Genomic DNA, 21,269 nt, shown 5'->3' on the forward strand with positions numbered 1-21,269 from the left:
GCAGGCAGGACTCCTGCCTGAGTCCCTGCAGGACCAGCTAGGTTTTCATTTGTTTTCTGCTCAAATCTTTGAGCAAGTGTGAGATTTTCCAGTTGTAGCTTTTCTAAACAGTCTTCAGATGCAACCAAAACTCCGCAGGCTTTGGGGTCCTCCCTAGAGCCCTCTCCTCAGGCTGACACATTCAGCTCACAGCCAGAGCTACTTATCTGATTCATGCTGGCCCTCACAGTTCCCTGACATTGTCAGCAGATTTGGTAAGTCAATTGAAAATTCTTAAAGGAAGGGATTAATTAAAAAGGAGCATTTTCAGCCAGGCAGTGGTGGCAAACGCCTGTAATCCCAGCACTCAGGAGGCAGAGGCAGGCAGATCTCTATGAGCTCCAGAACAGCCTAATCTACAAGAGCGAGTTCCAGGACAGCCTCCAAAGCCACAGAGAAACCCTGTCTCGAAAAACAAAAAAAGGAGAGTTTTCCCCCAAACTAAAAAATGGAAAACATTATTTAAATGGAGAAAATTAGGTATGCGTGTGTGAGTAAAAATGGAGAGTTTATAATGGAAAAAGTAAGTTAAGGAATAATCAACTTAACTAGGATTGATGTACTCTTAATTAACATTTTTATAATCTTTGTTGTTGGTTTGATAACTCTTGGTTTATCTCTAAAAACAATTGGTTGATATGAGTGCTAAGATGCAGGCCTTACTGTCCACTCTCTCCATATCCCTTCAATGTTGTACTTGAAGTTCTAGCTAAAGCAATAAGACAAGAAAAGGAGATCAAGGGGATACAAATTAGAAAAGAATAAGTCAAAGTCTCACTATTTGCAGATGATCTGATAGTCTACATAAGTGAACCGAAAAACTCTACCAGGGAACTCCTACAGCTGATAAACACCTTCAGCAAATTGGCAGGAAATAAGATTAACTCAAAAAATCTGTAGCCCTACTATATACCGATGACACATTGGTGGAGAAAGAAATCAGAGAAACATCACCATTTAAAATTGCCACAAACAACATAAAGTACCTTGGAGTAATGCTAACCAAAAAAGTGAAAGACCTGTACCATAAGAATTTCGAGTCTCCAAAAAAGAAATTAAAGAAGATACCAGAAAATTGAAAGATCTCCCATGCTCTTGGATAGATAGAATCAAGATAGTAAAAATGGCAATCTTGCCAAAAGTAATCTACAGAGTCACTGCAGTCCCCATCAAAATCCCAAAACAGTTCTTCACAGACCTTGAAAGAACAATTCTCAACTTTATATGGAGAAACAAAAAACCCAGGATAGCCAAAACAATGCTGTACATTAGAGGAACTTCTGGAGGCATCACCATCCCTGACTTCAAGCTCTATTGCAGAGCTATAGTCTTGAGAGCAGCTTGGTATTGGCACAAAAATAGACAGGTAGACCAACGGAATAGAGTTGAAAACCCTACTATTAACCCACACACCTACGAACACCTCATTTTTGACAAACGAGCTAAATTTATGCGATGAAATAAAGAGAGCATCTTCAACAAATGGTGTTGGCATAACTGGATGCTGGCATGTAGAAGACTGCATATATATATATATATATATATATATATATATATATATATATATATATGAATGACACAAATTGACAGACACTGAGATCAACAATTAATAAATGCGACCTTATGAAACCTAGAAGCTTCTGTAAGGCAAAGGACACAGTCAACAAGACAAAACGGCAGCCCACAGACTGGGAAAAGATATTCACCACCCCCACATCTGACAGAGGGCTGATCTCCAAAATATACTAAGAACTCAAGAAGCTAGCCTCCAAAACACCAAACAATCCAATTAAAAAATGGGGTACAATATACTATCTCACAACTTTTAAAATATAGCATATTGTTATCAACCATATTTATCATGCTCTCAGTAGACCTCAGGACTTCGTTCTCAAAACAAAAATGATGAAAATTTGTGATACAACATGTTAATTGGTTTAATTTAGCCATGCCATTGTGAACATGCTGTATTCTGTATCATAATTGTGCATGAATTTATTTATGAGCTAAATAAATTAATGGAAAAAGTAAGTACAGAATTAAATAGACAATTCTCAACAGAAGAATCTTAAATGGCTGAAAGACATTTAAGAAAGTGCTCAAAATCCTTGGCCATCAGAGAACTGCAACTCAAAACAATTCTGAGATACCATCTTACACCAGCCAGAATGGCTAAAATCAAAAATACCAATGACAATCTATGCTGGAGTTGATATGGAGAAAAAGGAACACCCCTCCATTGCTGGTGGGAGTGCAAACTTGTAAGACAACTCTGGAAATCAGTATGGCAGTTGCTCAGGAAAATGAGAATCAGTCTACCTCAAGATCCATCAGTTCCTCTCTTGGGCATGTACCCAAATAATGGACTTCATACAACAAAGAAATATGTTCAACCATGTTCATAGCAAAGTTGTTTGTAATAGCCAGAACCTTGAAGCAACCTAGATGCCCCTCAAATGGAAGGATAGAGAAAATGTGGTACATTTACACAATGGAGTACTACTCAGCAGAAAAAAACAATGGAATCTTGAAATTCGCAGGCAAATGCATGGAACTAGAAGAAAACATCCTGAGTGAGGTAACCCAGTCACAAAAAGACAAACATGGTATGTACTCACTCATATATGAATTTTAGACATAGAACAAAGGATTACCAGCCTACAATCCTCTTCACCAAAGGAACTAGGATACAAGAAGGACTCTAAGAGAAAAAAGCATGGACCCCTGAGAATGGGAAGGGCCAGGTTCTCCTAAGCTAATTGGGAGCATGAGGGTAGTGGAGAGGGAGCTGGCAGAATGTGAGGAGGAGAAAAGGAGGAAATGGAGGAGCAGAAATGTTGAGTCGGGGGAAGAATAGAGGAGAGCAGGATGAGAGATATCATAACAGAGGGAGCCATTATAGGTCCGAGGAGAGATCTGGCACTAGGGAGATTTCCAGAGATCTACAAGGATGACACCAATTGACAATCTAGGCAATGGTGGAGAGGATAACCTAAATGCCCTTCCCCTATAATGAGATTGATGACTACTTTAAATGCCACCCTAGAGCCCTCATCCAGTGGCTGATGGAAGCAGAGGCAGACATCCACAGCTAAACACTGAACTAAAATCTGGAACCCAGTTACAAAGAGGGATAAATGAAGATCAAAGGGGTCAGGACCAGGCTGGTGAATCCCACAGAAACAGCTGGCCTGAACAAGGGGGAGCACATGGACCCCAGACTGCTGTCTGGGAGGCCAGCACAGGACTGATCCAGACCCCTGAAAGTGTAAGTCAACGAGGAGGCCTCGGGACCCTATGGGGCCTCTGGCAGTGCATCAGTATTTTTCCCTTGTGTAAGAAGGGACTTTGAGAGCCCATCCCACGTGAAGGGATGCACTCTTGGCCTGGACACATGGGGGAGGGCCTACGGCCAGCCCAGCATGATGTTGTGGATCTTGGGGAGCCCCCCGTGGACGGTCCTACCTTCTATGGGGATCAGAAGGGGAGGGGTAGTGGGGGGTTGAGGGGAGAGAGAGAAGGGATTGACATGTGAAATTATAATTTTATAAAAATGAAATAAAAAAAGAAATTTAAAAAATCATGATCAAAAAATCACCATCAATGGAGGAACTAGCAGATTTTCCATCACCATAGTCTAGTGATGTACTTGACTCACAGACAACACAGAAATGAACATTGGAGGATAACGGTCACCAGTCAAGTGGCACACTATCTTTTACAATGGTTGCCATTATGGATAGGTGAATACTTCTATTCTCCGGATGGATCTCCACTTGTATCCGTCCCAAAAATAATACAATTAACACATAATGTCCAGAGTCCATAATGTAAATGAAGCGATTACACTCAGAATAGCAGTGCCCTGGGCAACAAACAGCATAGGAGACGTAACAGTGGAATTCATATATGGCCCATGGCATCTCTTCAGCCTCTCTAAGCACAAGCATAAGGAACAAGAACCAGACATACTTACCTGGGATGGACAACTCAAGGGGATCACTAGGAAGTGACCACAAGTAGAAATTGTTTTTGTAAGAGCCAAAGCATCTGTAGGTCCTCCTGTGTCCTGGGCTCACAGGGGAGATGAGGAAAGTGTTGTGGTACTGACTTGAACAGTTCTGGGGAAAGGAAGCATTTCCACCTCCACAGAAGATGAAGACGTCAAAGAAACGAGGTGGGTGACAGAGGAGAGTCACATTTCTTCCTGAGAATCCCTGAGGTCCTGAATCCACAGTAAGGGATGGCTTGTCATTGTAAACACCTGGAATAAAAAGACCCTGCTATTAGTTGATCATGTTGACACATGTCTTTAATTCTAGCACTCAGGAGACAGATGCTGATGGATCTTTCTGAGTTTAAAAACAACCTGCTCTATACCCAAGTTTCAAGGTCAGACAGAATTACTTGGTGAGTCCCAGTCTCAAAAGAATTACAAAAAGACCCTTCTCTTAGTTAAGGCCTCTATTGTAGTGATGAAACGCCATAAACAGTAAACAAGTAGAGGTGGAAAGGGTTTATTGGCTTACCCTTCAACATGGCTGGTCATCACTGAAGAAGCCAATACAGGAACTCACACATGGCAGGATGCTAGAGGCAGGCGCTGATGCAGAGGGTGCTACTACCTGGCTTGATTCCTCTGGCTTGCTCAGGCCACATTCTTATAGAACCCAGGACACCTGCCCAGGGGTAGAAGTGCCCACCATGGGTGGGGCCTTCCACGTTAATCACTACTTGAGAAAATGCCTGGCAGCTGGATCTTTTTTTTTTAGATTAAGATTTAATTTTATTTTTTCTCCATTTTTAAATTTAAATTAGAAGCAAGATTGTTTTACCTGTCAATCCCAGTTCCTTCTCACTCCCCTCCTCCTCTGCACCCCCCACTAACACCCTACCTATCCCATATCCTTTCTGCTCCCCAGGGAGGGTGAGGCCTTCCATAGGAGGTCTTCAGAGTCTGTCATACCCATAGAGATAGGGCCTGGGCCCTCCCCCATGTGTCTAGGCTCAGGGAGTATCCCTCTACATGGAATGGGCTCCTCCCAAAGTCTAGGGATAAATACTGATCTACTACAAGAGACTCTATAGATTTCCAAGGCCTCCTCACGGACACCCATGTTCTTGGGGTCTGGATCAGTCCCATGCTGGTTTCCTAGATATCAGTCTGGAGACCAAGAGCTCCCCCTTGTTCAGGTCAGCTGTTTGTGTGGGTTTCACCAGCCTGGTCTTGACCCCTTTGCTCATCACTCGTCCTTCTCTGCAATTGGATTCCAGTTCAGTTCAGTTCAGTGTTTAGCTGTGAGTGTCTGTCTGCTTTTACCTTACAGCTGGATCTTATGGAGGCCTTTCCTCAACTGAGACTCCTTCCATTGTGTCAACTTGACAAAAAATTATGCAGAACAGCCCGGTTACTTTTAGATTGATTAAAAATGGCCTAAAATTCACAGAGTCTGACCAGAGAGAAGAAAAGATGAAGACAAAAGGAAAGTCATCTCTCGCTAAGCTTCAGGATCACAAAATAGGTTTCTATTATTTTTCCATGAACCAGGATCATAGAGAGGCTCTACATATGTACAGAAGGCTGGTGGCAGATCCATGAACTGCATCCCTTAGGAGCTATAGTCACAGTTCTGAGGGGAGCCCAGAACAGCATCAACACAGAGGGAGGATCGCAAACTAAACCAGGGAGTCTGAGTTGGAATCTTAGATGGTGGAGTTCTTGCCTGATATGCAGAGTGCCCCTTGTTCTATGCCCACCACCCTATGAATGGTGTCGTTGTCCAGGTCGGTGATGCTAGTGCTAGGAGACGAGAAGCAGAGGGATCATAAAGTCAAGGTTATGTTTGGCTACATAGAAAGTTCAAGGGCAGTAGTTCATCTCATGTCGATCTGCACTGGCTGCATTCGCTGAGGCTGTGTAGTGAGCGTACAGGCCTGAGCCTTCATGCAGATGGAGCCTTCCCTGGAATCCTCAAGCCTCTGGCTGGCCTTCAGCACCACAGAGACACGTTCTCAGTCCCTGTTTCTGGAGGGATTCCTTTGAATTGAGCCATCTATTATGACTGCAAGGTCTTGCCCTTTTATATCAGAACTGTTCTGTTTAACTCAGGAAACGTATAGTTAAGCATTCCCTTTCTCCATTCCAAAAGAGCTTCTCTCTCCTTCCCCTTGCCTTTTCTGAGCTGTAAGGAAACCTCTTGAAATTGGTGTGAGTTTACTGAGGTTTCATCACACAAAGGGAATCTTTCTTGTGCCATTAACCACGTAGTTGGTACACAGCACTCCAGGCTTGGAAATGTGCACACACACCACTGCTGGCCAATCAGCAACATCTTGAGATGGGAATGAAATCCCCTAGCATGTGTGGCGTGATTCAGATCAAAAACAAAGAAACAGGACTCTGATCAGTTTTTTTTCCTCTCAGACTTTATGGATAATGTGACCTACTCATATGCAAATTTTCTATCTCTAAAATTCCTACTATGACATTCAGTGCTGTTCAGCATAATTAAACAATGGTTTTTTTCCAACTTTTTTATTTGAATTAGAAACAGGATTGTTTTACATGACAATCCCAGTTCCCTTCTCCCTCCTGTCCTCCCCAGCCTCCCCCCAACTAACACCCTACCTATCACAAATCCTTTCTGCTCCCGCTGGATGGTGAGGCCTTCCAAGGGGGTCATCAGAGTCTATCATATCCTTTGGGATAGGGCCTAGGCCCACCCCCGTGTGTCTTGGCTCAGGGAGTATCCTCTATGTGGAATGGGCTCCCAAAGTCCACACCTATGCTAGGGATAAGTACTGAATTATTACAAGAGGTCCCATAGATTTTCGAGGTCTCCTCACTGAAACCCACGTTCCTGGGGTCTGGATCAGTCCCATGCTGGTTTCCCAGCTATCAGTCTGGGGAGCAAGAGATCCCGGATGTTCAGTGGAACTTTTTTCTTGAAATTAGATTATTCTTTTATTTCAGGATGTTTCACTGCTGACACTGGAGATGAAATGTAATTCATAACTTGCACTAAATGTATATTTCTTTTCTTAAAAATTTACCATTCTTATTTATATTTTTATGGATTAAAATTTATAAAACACAGATCAGTTAATATTGCACTTAAACAATTTTACCTTTTTAATGTGATTTTTTTATTAGACTAATTCTGACTTAAAAACGTGGAGGTATGAACAGAGTTTACAGTGGGCGCAAGGGTTTGGGAAGAGGTGGTCGCTTCTCTGTGATCCAGAGAGCACATGGTATGCCTTCTGGGTTCTCACTGCCATTTCCTGGGTTATGCCCTCTGACTTGTCCATTCTGACTCAAAAACTAGAAAGCTGAACTTACCATAAATTACTACTAGTAGATTAAAACCAAACCTTTCAAGCAAAAATGAAAACGATAAAATCATAATCTGAGTAGAAAAGAAAAGAAAGTTCAAGGGCTGTAGGAGACACGTGAGAAGATGTCTCAAAGAAACCTGTCAATAAAAATGGAAACTGAAACGGAAAGGCTGAAATGAGAGAAGAGAAAGAGACGAGAGAAAAAGAGTAGAGTAGAGCAGAGAGGGGAGGGGTGGGGAGGGGAGAGGAGGGGGAGAGGAGGGGAGAGGAGAGAAGAGGAGAGGAGGGGAGAGGAGGGGAGAGGAGGGGAGGGAGGGGAGAGGAGGGATGGGATAGGAGGGGAGGGGAGAGGAGGGATGGGATAGGAGGGGAGGGGAGAGGAGGGGAGAGGAGAGAGAGGAGGGGAGCGAGAGGGAAGGAGGGATGGGGGATAGGAGGGGGAGGGAGAGGATGAGGAGGGGAGGGGAGGGGGATAGGAGGGGAGGGAGAGGAGGGGAGGGGATAGGAGGGGAGGGTGTGAGAGGAGAGGAGGGAGGGGAGGGGAGAGGAGGGGAGGGAGAGGAGAGGACAGGAGGGAGGGGAGGGGAAGGAGAGGGAGGAGGACACGAGGGAAGGGGAAGGAGGGGAGGGGAGCGGACGGGAGGGGAGGGGAGAGGAAGGGAGGGGAGGGAGAGGAGGGGAGGGAGGGGAGAGGAGGGAGGGAGAGGAGGAAGGGGAGAGGAGGGGAAAAGGAGGAGGGAGGGGAGGAGGAGGGAGGGGGAGAGGAGAGGAGGGGAAAGAGAGGAGGGGAGGGGAGGGGAGTGGAGGGGAGGGGAGGAGGGGAGGGGAGGAGAGAGGTGAGGAGGGGAGGGGAGAGGAGGGGAAGGGAGGGGAGAGGAGGGGAGGGGAGGAGAGTGAAGAGATACAGGGCAGGTGTTGGGCAGACGTGGTTCAGTGAAGGACACATCACAGACTGATGCTGAGGAACAGTGTCCTTGGACAGTTACTCACCTGTCACCACCAGCTCCACTTTGTCACTAATTCGTGACCATTCACCTCCCTTGGTGTAGTCACAGTAGTAAATCCCTGCATTGCTGTGTGTAATATCCTGCAGCCTGAATTCAGACACCTCCTGGGCTCCCTCTGGGGTATGTTCCAACCATTTTACATTGGGTGCATAACGGTTTAGACGAGCTGTGGTCACCCCTGGAGGGGTCCTGCAGAAGATGCTCACATCACTGCCTGTGGAAACCACAGCTCCTGGAACTGCCCAGATGGAAGGTTGGGGTGGTGGCCCTGGAGAGACACAGGAAAGAAGCCCTAGTCTACTAATTTCAGGAGAGACAGCATACCAAGGAGCCATAGAGTCGCCCAAAACAATTACTAATCAAAAGATTGCCCCAGAGACACGACCATAGGGCAATATGGTGGGGGCAACGCCTCTGTGGATGTCCCTTCTTCCCAGATCACTCTACCTTGTGTCAACTGGAAAGAAAACTAATCAGCTCACCTCCAAAGTGAAGCCTCATCAGTTTCAGAATTCAGTTTCTGGCATATTTCTGAAGACATAATCATCTTTACTGTGCACAAACAATGTAAGAATAACTCTCATACCTTAGTGCTATCAACTGTCCAACTCCTTGTCTCCTGAGAGTCCAGGAATAAACCCAGGGGTTGCCATTCCGATCACAACAGCTTCCCACTTTCTTGGCCCAATCAACAGGAAATCGCATTAAATCACTAACCTATGTCTGGCCTGTCTCTTGCTTCCATGTAAAACCCAACCACTACAATCACCTCCAAAAGCACACAAAGTATGGGAGCCTCTGAAAAAAGTAAATCACATTTTTGAAACACCCACATTAGACTTCATTTATTCACCTCTATTTCATTAAGCTTGGATCTTCCCAAGAACAGATCTCAGTAATAGTGCCAGAAACAGCCAAGGTGAGAAGAGGCAGGGAAGAAAGAAAAAAATTGACACCAAGTGTCATATCTTCAGGAGGGAATATTGTGTGCAGGTGCCACCTCCTTGGGGGCATTTGTTTCAATATCCATCAGAGGCAGATATCAAGTTGGCATTACCAGCATTTGATGGAGGATCTCCACCTCAAAGATGTCTACAATAGCAAGGACTAATCATTAAGTAAGTGTGCCAGTGGCTGCCAATGAAAATCCCATCTCAGGATCTACCAAAGATGTCAAAAGCTCCTCCCATGCTACTCCCAGTTAAACTCAATTTCCCTTGGATAAAACAGAGAACAGACTTACCATACTGTGCCCAGATCCTCTGCTCCACTAAAAACACTGAAAATAGAGCAAAAGGCCTGATAAGAGAAGTCTGTCTTGTTATACACTGATCCCAACCCCAGAGCTCAGATCAAGAGACCACAGACAGATGGACAGGCTGACCAGGGAAGACTCCTCTGCAGCCATAAGGCCAGCTCTTATAGAGAAAAAGATCTGTGAGAGGAGCCCAGGTTATAAATCTCTGATTCTCTATTCCTTACCACTCTGGCTAAAAAATGATGAACCCTGTCTCACTTACCAAGTCCCAGAAGAGCAGCTCCAAGGCCCATGGCAGTGCTTCATGACAGATCTCCACATAAACAGAACTCAGAACCAGTGACAGAGTCCACACAGAGGGACACACTCATGAGAATGAGAAGGCTGAGGGACAGGGTGGTGACATCCACCACAAAAGAGGAACAGGATATGTTCTTACACAAGACCTCTCTCTGACTTCTACCCCACAGCTCTGGGATGGGCAACAGTTCTTCTGTGCACTTACAATTCTGGCTTTAAATTCTCAATGACACAATTTAAAGGGGTTGGGGGATGCTGTTCCCTGGTATCCCCATATCTGGTGTAAGAGACTTTAGCCAATATTTCTGTCTGAATTGCAGCCAGACAACACAGATCATGAATGTAAAGTTTACTGGAACAGCTAGACTCTTCTTGTTGGGACACAGGCAGAGGCCAAATGTGACATCATGGACGCTGGGGACCAGTGCTTCTGTAGTGTGTGCATGTTCTCAGTAAATTCCCCTGACCAGATAACTACAGAGCCAAGTCCCTACATCTGACTGACAAAACAAAAACGAAAATTTGAAAACGGAATATGGAACTAAACAGAGAATTCTCAGAACAAGAAATACACATTGCTAAGAAATATTTTCCAAAGTCTTCACCATCCTGAGCCATCGCAGACATTCAAATTAAAACTAATTGGAAATTTCATCTTACTCTAGTCAGAAGGGCTAAATAATAAAATGAAAGTTGACATCCAGTTCTCATGGAGACTAGGGAGAGTGGCAGACCTGGAGATGTGATAGTGGGGACAGGTGAGGTCTACATACTGTCATTGCCCAGTAGACTCAGCAGGATGCTATGCAACATTCTAGAGCTCATGTAGACACAGACTCAGCCCCCAACCTGCTTCCTGGACATGGGATCCCCACGGCTCTGGGCAACGAGGAAAGCCAGAGAAGAGGGAAGTCTTACTTTTCAGACTGGACCTCCTCCAAGGCCGACCATGGTCTTGAGATACTTCAGGAGGCCATGTTGGTATTGGTGGTACACAATGCTGCCCCAAGACATGATAAATCCCGAGATCTGTGTGAACATTTACAGGCTGTACCTTTGTGAGACGCCTCAGTGAAGTCCTTGGCTTTTCTGCCTCAGGGGGCCATGCTGATGTGTGTGGTATAAGACCTTAGACCATGCTGAGACTCATGATCTGTGCAGCCACTGAGGAGCAGGAGTGTCGTTGTTTAGTAGTGCTGGCAAGAATGAGCCACATAATACAACAAACCCAGGTGGAAGTTTATTTAAAAGCAGGGTAAAGAGAGAGCCATGGCAGTTGACCAAGAAAGGAGATAGTGAAGACAACAAGGATCTAGCAGAGCTTGATTAAAAGGGACTTTTTTTACATTCTTACAGAGGCTTACATGGCCACCCAATGCATGATGTAGTCCACTGGGCTGCATGAATGCCGGCAGAGGCATCCTGCCAGATGGCAGGGATTGGGCCAGCATAATGCCTGAATCCTAACAATGAGTGTGTTGGAGGTCCTGATATGACCATGGGCAATGTTAGTGGCTGTGGTCCAAATTACCAGTGAAGCCCATGCAGATATCTGTGTTGGGGCTGCCCCTGAAGCCAGGTTGATGTCTCTGGGTGAGGCTGGACCTGCCCCACCATGCTCAAGAGTGCAAGCCAAAGTGGAACTCTTCTCAGTGGCTTCTCATGTGATACCGGCAGAGAGTTGATCTCCCTTGGGAGGCTTGCCACTAGGAATCTGACCATGCTCCAGTGAATATTTGGACAACAAACAAATGGATTTTATTTTATTTCTTGGTGGGGGGGGGCAGGTCACAGGGGAGTGGGGCAGACATGAGCAGACTGGGAGGCGAGCACAAATTGTCAATAAAAACATAATTTTAAATAAGAAAACAAAGACATTCCCTGGAACACACCAGCCGAGCAGAACGAGAAAAAGCCCACCATGTACAGCAAACAGCCCTAAGTTAACCCGCCAGCTATGCCTGCCAGAAAACTCTAAACCTTGCCCACAAAACATCTCTCACTGTTCCCCCTCTAGCCTCATCTTCAGCTCTGTAGAAGAACACACTTGGCAACCCAACCCCTGCTTCCTGTCTGTCCCTTGGATCCCAGAGATCTTCTCCCCTTCTCACAAACCTTCTTCCTCTCATTGCTTTATCCCAGACCCCAACCCAAGGCATGATAACTCAAGGGCCTCTCCTCTAGAGCAACAAGTAGGCTGATGGCAGGCCCACACCTCTTCTACTACCCCTGAGATCCCATACCCCTAGTTTTATCCCAAGCCCAGTGGCAGGAAATCTGCAGTGGTCTCCCTTTCTCTCTGACTCCACCCCTAAGGGGGCACAAAAACCTCCTCCTCCAACCTACCTCCCCCCCCCAGTTCATCCCATTATCCCAGCCTCTGACAGCAGCAGACATTCCCTGTGAAGATAACAGCAGAACAGGCCAGGAAAAGATGCAGAGCAGCCATCACACTCTCCAAAATTCCAGACAGGAGACAAAGGTAAAACAACCACAAAAAAAAAAAAAAAAAAAAAAAAAAAAAAATCTAGAAAGCATCACCTAGACCTATCATCCCAAACTCAGATGCCTAGATATGACTGTCAAATCACAATCAAGAACAGCCAGGGTACCATATCTCCTCCAGCACACAGATATCCTACCACAGCAAGCCCTAAATGTTCCAAGACAAGCATTTGGGTGGGGGAGGGAGTAGGCGGGATCTGTCATCATCAGAGAGGCTTTTCTCGGGCAGCAGATGCAGGCAGAGGGTGCAGAGACCCACAGACAGATATCATGCTGAGAGAATGTCTAAACTGAACATCTACATTGGGTCCTTCCTTTGAAGACTGAGGAATCCCACAGGAGAAGGGTAGGAAATACTTTAGGCGTCAGAGGGGATGGAAAACATTAGGAAAGCACAGTTTACTGAATCAAGTAAGCTGGGCTCAAATGGGCCCACAGAGAAGGAAGCATCAGTCTCAGGACCTACACATGGCTGAGCTATGTTCTGTACAAATATGTTATGGTGTTTTTCTGAGATCTATAATAATGCAACCCAGACAGCCTCTGACACTTTTGCCTGTTCTCGGGACATGCTCCTCCTTTTGGGTTGCATGGTCCAGTCACACTATGAGGGCTTTTACCTTTTATTTTTGTATCTCGTTTTGTCCTGTGTGGTTGCTGTCTCCCGGAGGCCTGCCTTTTTCTGAAGGGAAACAAAGAGCAGGGTGTGTCTGAGAGAGAGGGGAAGGAGGGATGGTTAGGAGTAGAGAGAAAGGAAACTGTACCCTAGTGCATGAACTGGCTCTTTGGAGCCCATTCCCGGTATGGGAATACCGGGATACTCTCTCAGCCTAGATACAGGAAGGAGGGCCTTGGTCCTGCCATAAATGGTGTGACAGATTACGATGGTCCCCCAGGGGAGGCCTCATCCCCTCTGAGCTGTGGGGGGGGGGCAGGATGGGGAGTGGGAGGAGTCCAGGGGATTGGTATGTAACATCAGATTTTTTTTCATTTAGAGTTTTAAAAAATTTAAATGCCATTCACTCACATTTAAAAGTAGGATGTCCACGGGGGAGCCGGGAAGAATAAAGAGGAAAACAGTCACATGAGAAGGACTAAGATTTGAGGGATGTGTACTACACACAGACGTCCCACGGGAGATAGAGGAGAGGAACGGGGAATCTCTCCTAAAAGGCACACCAAGTTTTCTGACATTCCAGTGACATCACAGGCATTGAAACACATCCGCAGACACTGAGTACTCAGCAGAGATCACATCTCCTTTAGAGTCTTTATTGCCAGCGCTTTGTTGAGGTGTAGAAAGGGACAGCTAGGCTCTCCACTTGGGACTCTCCGAAGGCCTCGTGGCTGTCTTCTGCTCTTCCAAGCATCCAGCAATAGAGCTCCAAGGCCTAACAAGATGACGATAGCCAGGATAAGCCGGATGCAATTCTCTAATCTGTAGAGGAAGACTCTGTGGAGGAAACAAAAAGCAAAATTTAATGTTTTTCTGCCAACAAACATCAACCTTATTTTCGGTTGATTTTTCTTTTTTTAATTTTAATTTTTTTTTAATTTGAAACAAACTTCTTTTACACCTCAGTCCCAGTTCACTCTTCCTCCGCTCCTCCCCTGGCCCCCACCAACTCCCTATCCATCCCCTTTCTGCTCCCCAGGGAGGATGAGGCCTTCCATGAGGGAGCTTCAAAGTCTGTCATAGCATTTGGAGCAGGCCCTAGACCGTCCCCCATGTGTCTAGGCTGAGAGAGTATCCCTCTATGTGGATTGGGCTCCCAAATCCATCGGCGAACTAGGGATAAATACTGATTCACCACCAGAGGCCCCATTGATTGGCTGGTTTTTCTTAAAGGACCACTACATTTGGTCTTAGAACAAAGCACATTTCTACATGACTTATAGAAACACTGCTTCCAACAAATACACGGAACTGTATGGAGAGCTAAGGAGGCTTTTGGGTTGGGTGAACTAGGGGCACTTAGATTACAAAATTAAGCTACTGCACTTTCTACTCATGGCAGGATCGTATTCCTTTGGAACAAAGCACGAAATGAGATGAGTGTCAGAGCCTGTACCAAAATCAATACAGACTATATAGAACTGAATTGGTTCTTATTACTAGGATAATGTTATTGTGGCTCTAGTATATCCACTAGACGCTGTGGTGCAACCCCAGCCACTAACTACTTAGGATCCAGTCTGTATTTGCAAGGTGAAAGTTCATACTATGTCGCTTAGCTGAAATCTCACAGTCCACATCGCAGTAATCTAGTTGGTTTGGTCAATACTGGATGTCGCTCTGTCCATGATTCTTGGACAATTATTCTAAGTGCTCAGGCTTCCTCACCTTCTATCTCTCGCCTGCCTCTACACACCCTCATCCTCTCCTCAAGTCCCTTTTCTATAGCAAAGTGTTTGTTTCTCTTGAGTTTTGAGATCCAACATATTTAACCAGAGCCATCCGTGTGACCACGAGTGTACAACTCTCCATGGAAGGTCAGTGGGTTCACAAATGGTCACACAGCCAATGGCAGTGATGCCTCGATGTCCAGAGCCTATCAGTGGTGACTAGGTCATCACCCGGATATCAGGAACCCTTTAGCCCTTGTCCCATTCATCTTCGGTCTGAGGCAGCCTCAGTGGCAAGAGCAGCTTCACTGGGTTCATAATGGAATGGCCAACCCAAAAGCCACCTCAGCTCTCCATACAGTTCTGTGTATTTGTTGGAAGCGGTGTTTCTGTAAGTCATGTAGAGATGTGTTTGTTCTAAGACCAAATGTAGTGGTCCTTTAAGAAAAACCAGCCAATCAATGGGGCCTCTGGCGGTGAATCAGTATTTATCCCTAGTTCACCTAGTTCATAATTATGAACACATAATGTTCATTTTGTGTCCAAAAATGGCATTTTTCCCCTGTTGCCATCTTCCACCCTGCTTTCTTTTCCCATCCGATTTATCACACACAGCATGAACGCAGGAGCATGGATGGAACACAAGTCAAACTTGAACATGTGAGTGAAAGAAAGCATCACGTTGTACAATGAATATGTAGCAATAAAAAGTTTTATGTGCTAGACAAAAGAGCTATAGGCAACTAAGGAAAATGGAGAGCAAGACTCAAGGCATTTCAGAGAGAAGAGAACATCAGCTGATTGACTGTCCAGTGGCAGAGGGCTAACACAGGAAACACATACACCAGCAACATTACACAGACATAGAGGTCAGGCACACATATAATATATATATATAACAAAACCATAATAAAACTGGTGAAGATAGAGGTCAGAAATTTGAAGTAGGGCAGATGTAGGAGGGTTTGGAGGAAAGAACGGTAAGGCAGAGATGTTGTGATTATATTATAATCCCAAAATATTTCAATTAAGTTTTGTCTGAACCTGCTGTGTGATAAATGGATGTCAGAGTCCAGAAGAAAGTGGAGAGACAGCTGGTGACCAGGGTAGCAGGAGAAAGGTGATGTTGCCATGACGGCCAAAGAAGGGAAGGAGTCTGGGGGAGGTTTGAAGAGAAGACAGGATGGGTTTGGTGAAGAACCATGTGGAAATAACTCAAAACAGAATCGATAAATAATATACGCAAGAGGACAATTTCAATCTCCTCCCATCGGGACATGAATATAAGAGAGATGCTTGGACGTTAGCCAACTAGGAACTCTGTTGAGATGTTACCAGGTGTCTGAGCTGAGAGATGCCACATTCTCCTTCAGCTACGCAACCCAGGCTCATGCAGGTTATCTTTGACCGTGGCAGTAAATTCAATGGCCGTCAGAAAATATTGCCCTTAAGCAAGTGTCTAAATATGTTTATCACTATTCTAGTTTCCTTTCTGTTGATGGAATAAAATGTTTATGATGAATACCAACTTGGAGAGGAAAGTTGATTTATCTTAGACGTCTAGGTCACACTGTCACTGAGGGTGGTTGGGTAAGAACACAAGCAGGAAACTAGAACAGAAACCATGTTGGAACACAATTTTCTGCCTCTCTAATTCCAGGGTCTTACAATTCTAGTGTTCACACCACGGGCACTGGCAGTCATATGCGAGACTGCTAAATTCATTCCATGACACTGACAAAGAATTGAATGGCAGCCAGGCACAGCATTGCCCACACGTTTAATGCTAGCACTTGGGAAACTGGGGCACTTGGATCTCTGTGAGTGTGAGGCCAGCCTGGTTACTTACAGACTACCAGGACACCTAAAACTACACAGTGAGGTAGTGTCTCAAAAAAGTTGAATAACAGGAAAAGACAGGAGACCATGCCTCGGAGAAAGAGAAGTTAACAGCTTTATCCACAGTCGTGGCTTGGGTATGTTATAGAACCCCTGGGTCCTCATTTTCCTTTTTCTCCTGTTTAGTTACCCATCTACACCTTCCTAACTTCTCTCCTCCCGGTATCTTTGGAGAATAAGAAGCCAGCATCTCAGGGAGCCTCATTTCCTTTTCTAGAATTGTCCCTCTGACCCTCCTTCATGAACATTCTTCTATAGCTCAACTGTCAAATAATGGTGCTATGGACAGTCGGCTGGGCTCTCCCCAGTCAGCTCAAGAGCAAAAGATTACACCACAAACATGCCTACAGGACTATCTGATCTGAACAATTCCTCACTCAGGGCTGTCCTCTCAGATGACTCCAGGGTATGGCAAATTCACAATGAAGCTAACTGGTGCAACCACCAGACACCCCCCACCTGATGACTGTTTACACCCAAGCTCATTACACACCATCCCCTACTTAGCTCTACCTGGAACATTCACACTCTGTATTCTATTGCTGCAGTTGGCTGTCTGACTTAGTGCAAGCAATGTGTGCACTTGGGTAAAGGTAACACGCTATTAGTGTTGTTTGGTTTATTTCCTAACAGTTTCATTCTTTGAAGTTTCATAGACATATTCAATGTACTGTGGTTCTTTTCATGCTTCTTTTCCAGCCCTCTTCCCATGCCCTGCTACACAAAACCCTCTCTTTAGCCAACAAGTCTCGCTCTGTCTTTCATCTGACATTTCTTCTTTCTGCCTCCTCAGGTCGACCCTTCCATCCTTAACACGTGAGCATTCACAATTCCCCATAGCTCTTAGAGAACACATCTGTGCCCACAGTCTCCATACCTAGAAGATGGCACTTCCACTGAACCTCTGAAACCTACCAAATAACCGGATGAGCTAAGGATACGGAACTCAATCGTATCCATCTTGGAGATTGGATGTACTCTCTCCCTACATAATCCTACAATGTCTTGACTAAGATTCCTCTTGTTCTCCTTGGCAAACGTCTTCATGCTTTCTCCACCCACGTGATGGCTACTCATAGGCAGCACTGTGTTCATAAAATACAATATGAGACAAAGACCAAAGTCTTCCTGAGTGAGGAAACTACCATAGACCCTGTCAAATTCTCTATCACTATTAGCTAGCAAGGGGTGTGTGTGTGTCTGTGTGTGCAAGCGTGAACACACTCCAGTAGCTTACACGGCCAATAAATGGGGGGAACACCATGTATCATGGTGGTTAATGGCATCTCTTTTCCAAAGGGATATACCTGAGTATGCCCTAATTTCACATAACCTGCAGATGACGTTTAGATTCCAGAATGGAAATGAAGTGACTCAAGGCAGGACATCGGTGCAGTGTGCAAAAGCCAACACATGCCTGACACACAGTGGAATTGCTGCATCCCACTTGACTGAGCACTGAGATAAGGAACAAGAACCAGACATATTTACCCGGGATGGACAACTCAAGGGGATCACTAGGGAGTGACCACAAGTAGCGATTGCTTTCGTAAGAGCCAAAGCATCTGTAGGTCCTCCTGTGCCCTGGGCTCACAGGGGAGATGAGGAAAGTGTTGTGAGACTGACTTGAACAGTTCTGGGGAAAGGAAGCATTTCCACCTCCACAGAGGATGAAGATGTCAAAGAAACGAGGTAGGTGACAGAGGAGAGTCACATTTCTTCCTGAGAAACCCTGAGGTCCTGAATCCACGGTAAGGGATGGCTTCTCCTTGTAAACACCTGGAGTAAAAAGACTCCACTATTAGTTGGTCATGGTGACACGTGTCTTTAATTCTAGCACTCGGGAGACAGATGCAGATGGATTTTTGTGAGTTTAAAAACAACCCGCTCTCTATTCCCTATGGAGGGATACTCTCTCAGCCTAGATACATGGGGGAGGGTCTTGGCCCTGCCCCAAATGACTTGACAGACTTTGATGATCCCACATGGAAGGCCTTACCCTCCCTGGGGAGAAGATTGGGGATGGGAATGGGGGCATCGGTGGGGGGCATAGGAGGATGGGAGAGAGAGGGAGACTGGGATAGATATGTAAAATAAGATTGTCTAATTTGTATATTTAAAAAAGGCAACCTGCTCTATATTGTGGTTTCAAGGCCAGACAGAGTCACATGGTGAGACACTGTCTCAAAAGAATTGCAAAAAGACCCTTCTCTTAGTTAGGACTTCAATTGCTGTGATTAAACACCATGACCAACAAGCAAGTTGGGGAGGAAAGAGTTTATTTGGCTCACACTTCAACATTGCTGTTCATGACTGAAGAAGTCAGGACAAGCAGGGCAGGATGCTAGAGGCAGGAGCTGATGCAGAGGCCATCAGCGGTTGCTGCTAACTGGCTTTCTTCCTCTGGCTTGCTCAGCCCACATTCTCATAGAACCCAGAACCACCAGCCCAGCCATGGCATCACCCACAATGGGCTCGGCCCTCCCCCATTGATCACTGCTTGAGAAAATACCTTGCAGCTGGATCTCATGAAGGCATTTCCTCAACTGAGACTCCTTCCTCTCTGATGACTCTAGCTTGTGTCAAGTTGACAGAAAAAAACTGGATGGTACAGCCCTGTTATTTTTAGCCCGGCTAAAAATAAGCCTACAGTTCACAGAGTTCAGCTGGAGAGAAGAAAAGATGACGACAAAAAGAAACTCAACTATTGCTAATCTGGAGAGATCACAAAACATGCTTTTATTATTCTCCATGAACCAAGCCCATCGAGAGGTCTAGGAAGGCAGAAAGGCCCTCTCAGTTCCATGAACTCTGTCCCTTGGGGGCTGTAGTCACCACACAGAAGGGGGGCTCTGACGCAGCCAGAAAAGAGGGAGGATCTCAAACCAAAACAGAAGGCTAGGAATGCATCTTAGTTGATCAAGTGTTTTCGTAATATGCGCAGTGCCCTGTGTTCTATAAACATCACCATTTGAATGGTGTCATTGTCCGGGTCTATAGTGAGAGTGCTAGGAGAGAACACGGAGACGGATCATAAGTACATGATTAAGTTTGGATACACAGCAAATTCAAGGCCAGTGTGATATATGTGAGAACATGTCCGAAAAAAAAAAATCAAGGAAAAAAAAAACGGAAATTGAAATGGAAAGGATAAAATGAAAGAAGAGGAAGAGAGACAAGAAAAGGAGTGGAGCCGAGAGAAGAGGGGGAAATAGCAGGGGAGGGGGGAGGGGAGGGGAGGGGAGAGGGAAGAGATTTAATATATGGGAGCAGAGATGCAGGGCCTGTGATGGGGCAGGTGTGGGTTAGTGAGGTAGGGATCAGAGACTGGTGCTGAGGAACAGTGTCTTGGGCAGTTACTCACCTGTCACCACCAGCTCCAGTTTGTCACTCTTTCCTGACCATTCACCTCCCTTGGTGTATTCACAGTAGTAATCACCCGCATTATTGGGTGTCATCTTCTACAGACTGAATTCAAACACCTCCTGGGCCCCCTCTGGGGTACCATCAAACCATTTTCCATAAGGTCCATAATGGGTTAAACGCACTCCGGTCACCCCCGGAGGGGTCCCTCAGAAGATGCTCACATCACTGCCTTTAGAAATCACAGCTGCAGGGACTGCCCAGATGGAAGGCTGGGGTGGAGGCCCTGGAGAGACACACTAGTCAACTCACGTCAGGAAAGTCGGATTCCCAAGGAGCCATAGAGAAGGTCCCACAATAATTACTAATCAAGAAAATGCCCCGGGGCTGGAGAGATGGCTCAGAGGTTAAGAGCACTGGCTGCTCTTCCAGAGGTCCTGAGTTCAGTTCCCAGGAATCACACGGTGGCTCACAACCATCTGTTATGAGATCTGGTGCCCTCTTCTGGTGTGCAGATATACATGGAAGCAGAGTGTTGTATACATAATAAATAAATAAAATCTTAAAAAAGGAAAAAGAAAAGAAAATGCCCCACAGACATGACCATAGGCCAATAAGGTGGGGGCAATTCCTCCTTTGACGTCCCTTCTTCCCAGATCACTCTACCTTGTGTCAAGTTGAAAGAAAACTAATCAGCTCACCTCCAAAGTGAAGCCTCATCATTTTCAGAATTAACTTTCTGGCATATTTCCAAAGACATAATCCTCTTTACTGTACACAAACCATGTAAGAATAACTCGCTAAACACTGAACTGAATTCCTGGAATCCACTTGCAGAGAGGAGAAGTGATGAGCAAAGGGGTCAAGACCATGATGGTGAAACCCACAGAAACAGCTGACCTGAACAAGGGGGAGCTCATGGACCCCAGACTGATTGCTGGGAAACCAGCATAGACCTGATCCAGACCCCCTGAGGGAGGAAGTCAGTTTGGAAGTCTGGACAATCTATGGGGCCTCTGGTAGTGGATCAGTATTTATCCCTAGTACACAAATGAACTTTGGGAGCCCTCTCCACATAGAGGGATACTCTCTCAGCCTAGACACACTGGGGAGGGTCTAGGCCCTGCTCCAAATGATGCAACAGATTTTGAAGATTCCCCCCATGGAAGGCCTCACCCTTCCTGGGGAGCAGAGAGGGGTTGGGATGGGGGATC

The 21,269-nt window shown here is 45.6% G+C and overlaps 1 protein-coding gene across 1 annotated transcript in view; it reads right to left on the reverse strand.

The window, feature by feature from the left end:
* The window catches only part of LOC113830773 (leukocyte immunoglobulin-like receptor subfamily A member 4), a 68,335-nt gene extending 48,185 nt beyond the window's left edge, over nt 1-20,150 (reverse strand). Inside the window, 2 exon segments of the mRNA XM_035449176.1 lie at nt 8,368-8,652; nt 20,057-20,150. Of these exon segments, the coding sequence (XP_035305067.1) occupies nt 8,368-8,652; nt 20,057-20,150 (379 nt within the window).
* Between the last annotated feature and the right edge of the window lie 1,119 nt (nt 20,151-21,269).

The sequence above is a fragment of the Cricetulus griseus genome, chromosome 9 (assembly GCF_003668045.3).
Source record: "Cricetulus griseus strain 17A/GY chromosome 9, alternate assembly CriGri-PICRH-1.0, whole genome shotgun sequence".
In the NCBI taxonomy this organism is placed as follows: Eukaryota; Metazoa; Chordata; class Mammalia; order Rodentia; family Cricetidae; genus Cricetulus; species Cricetulus griseus.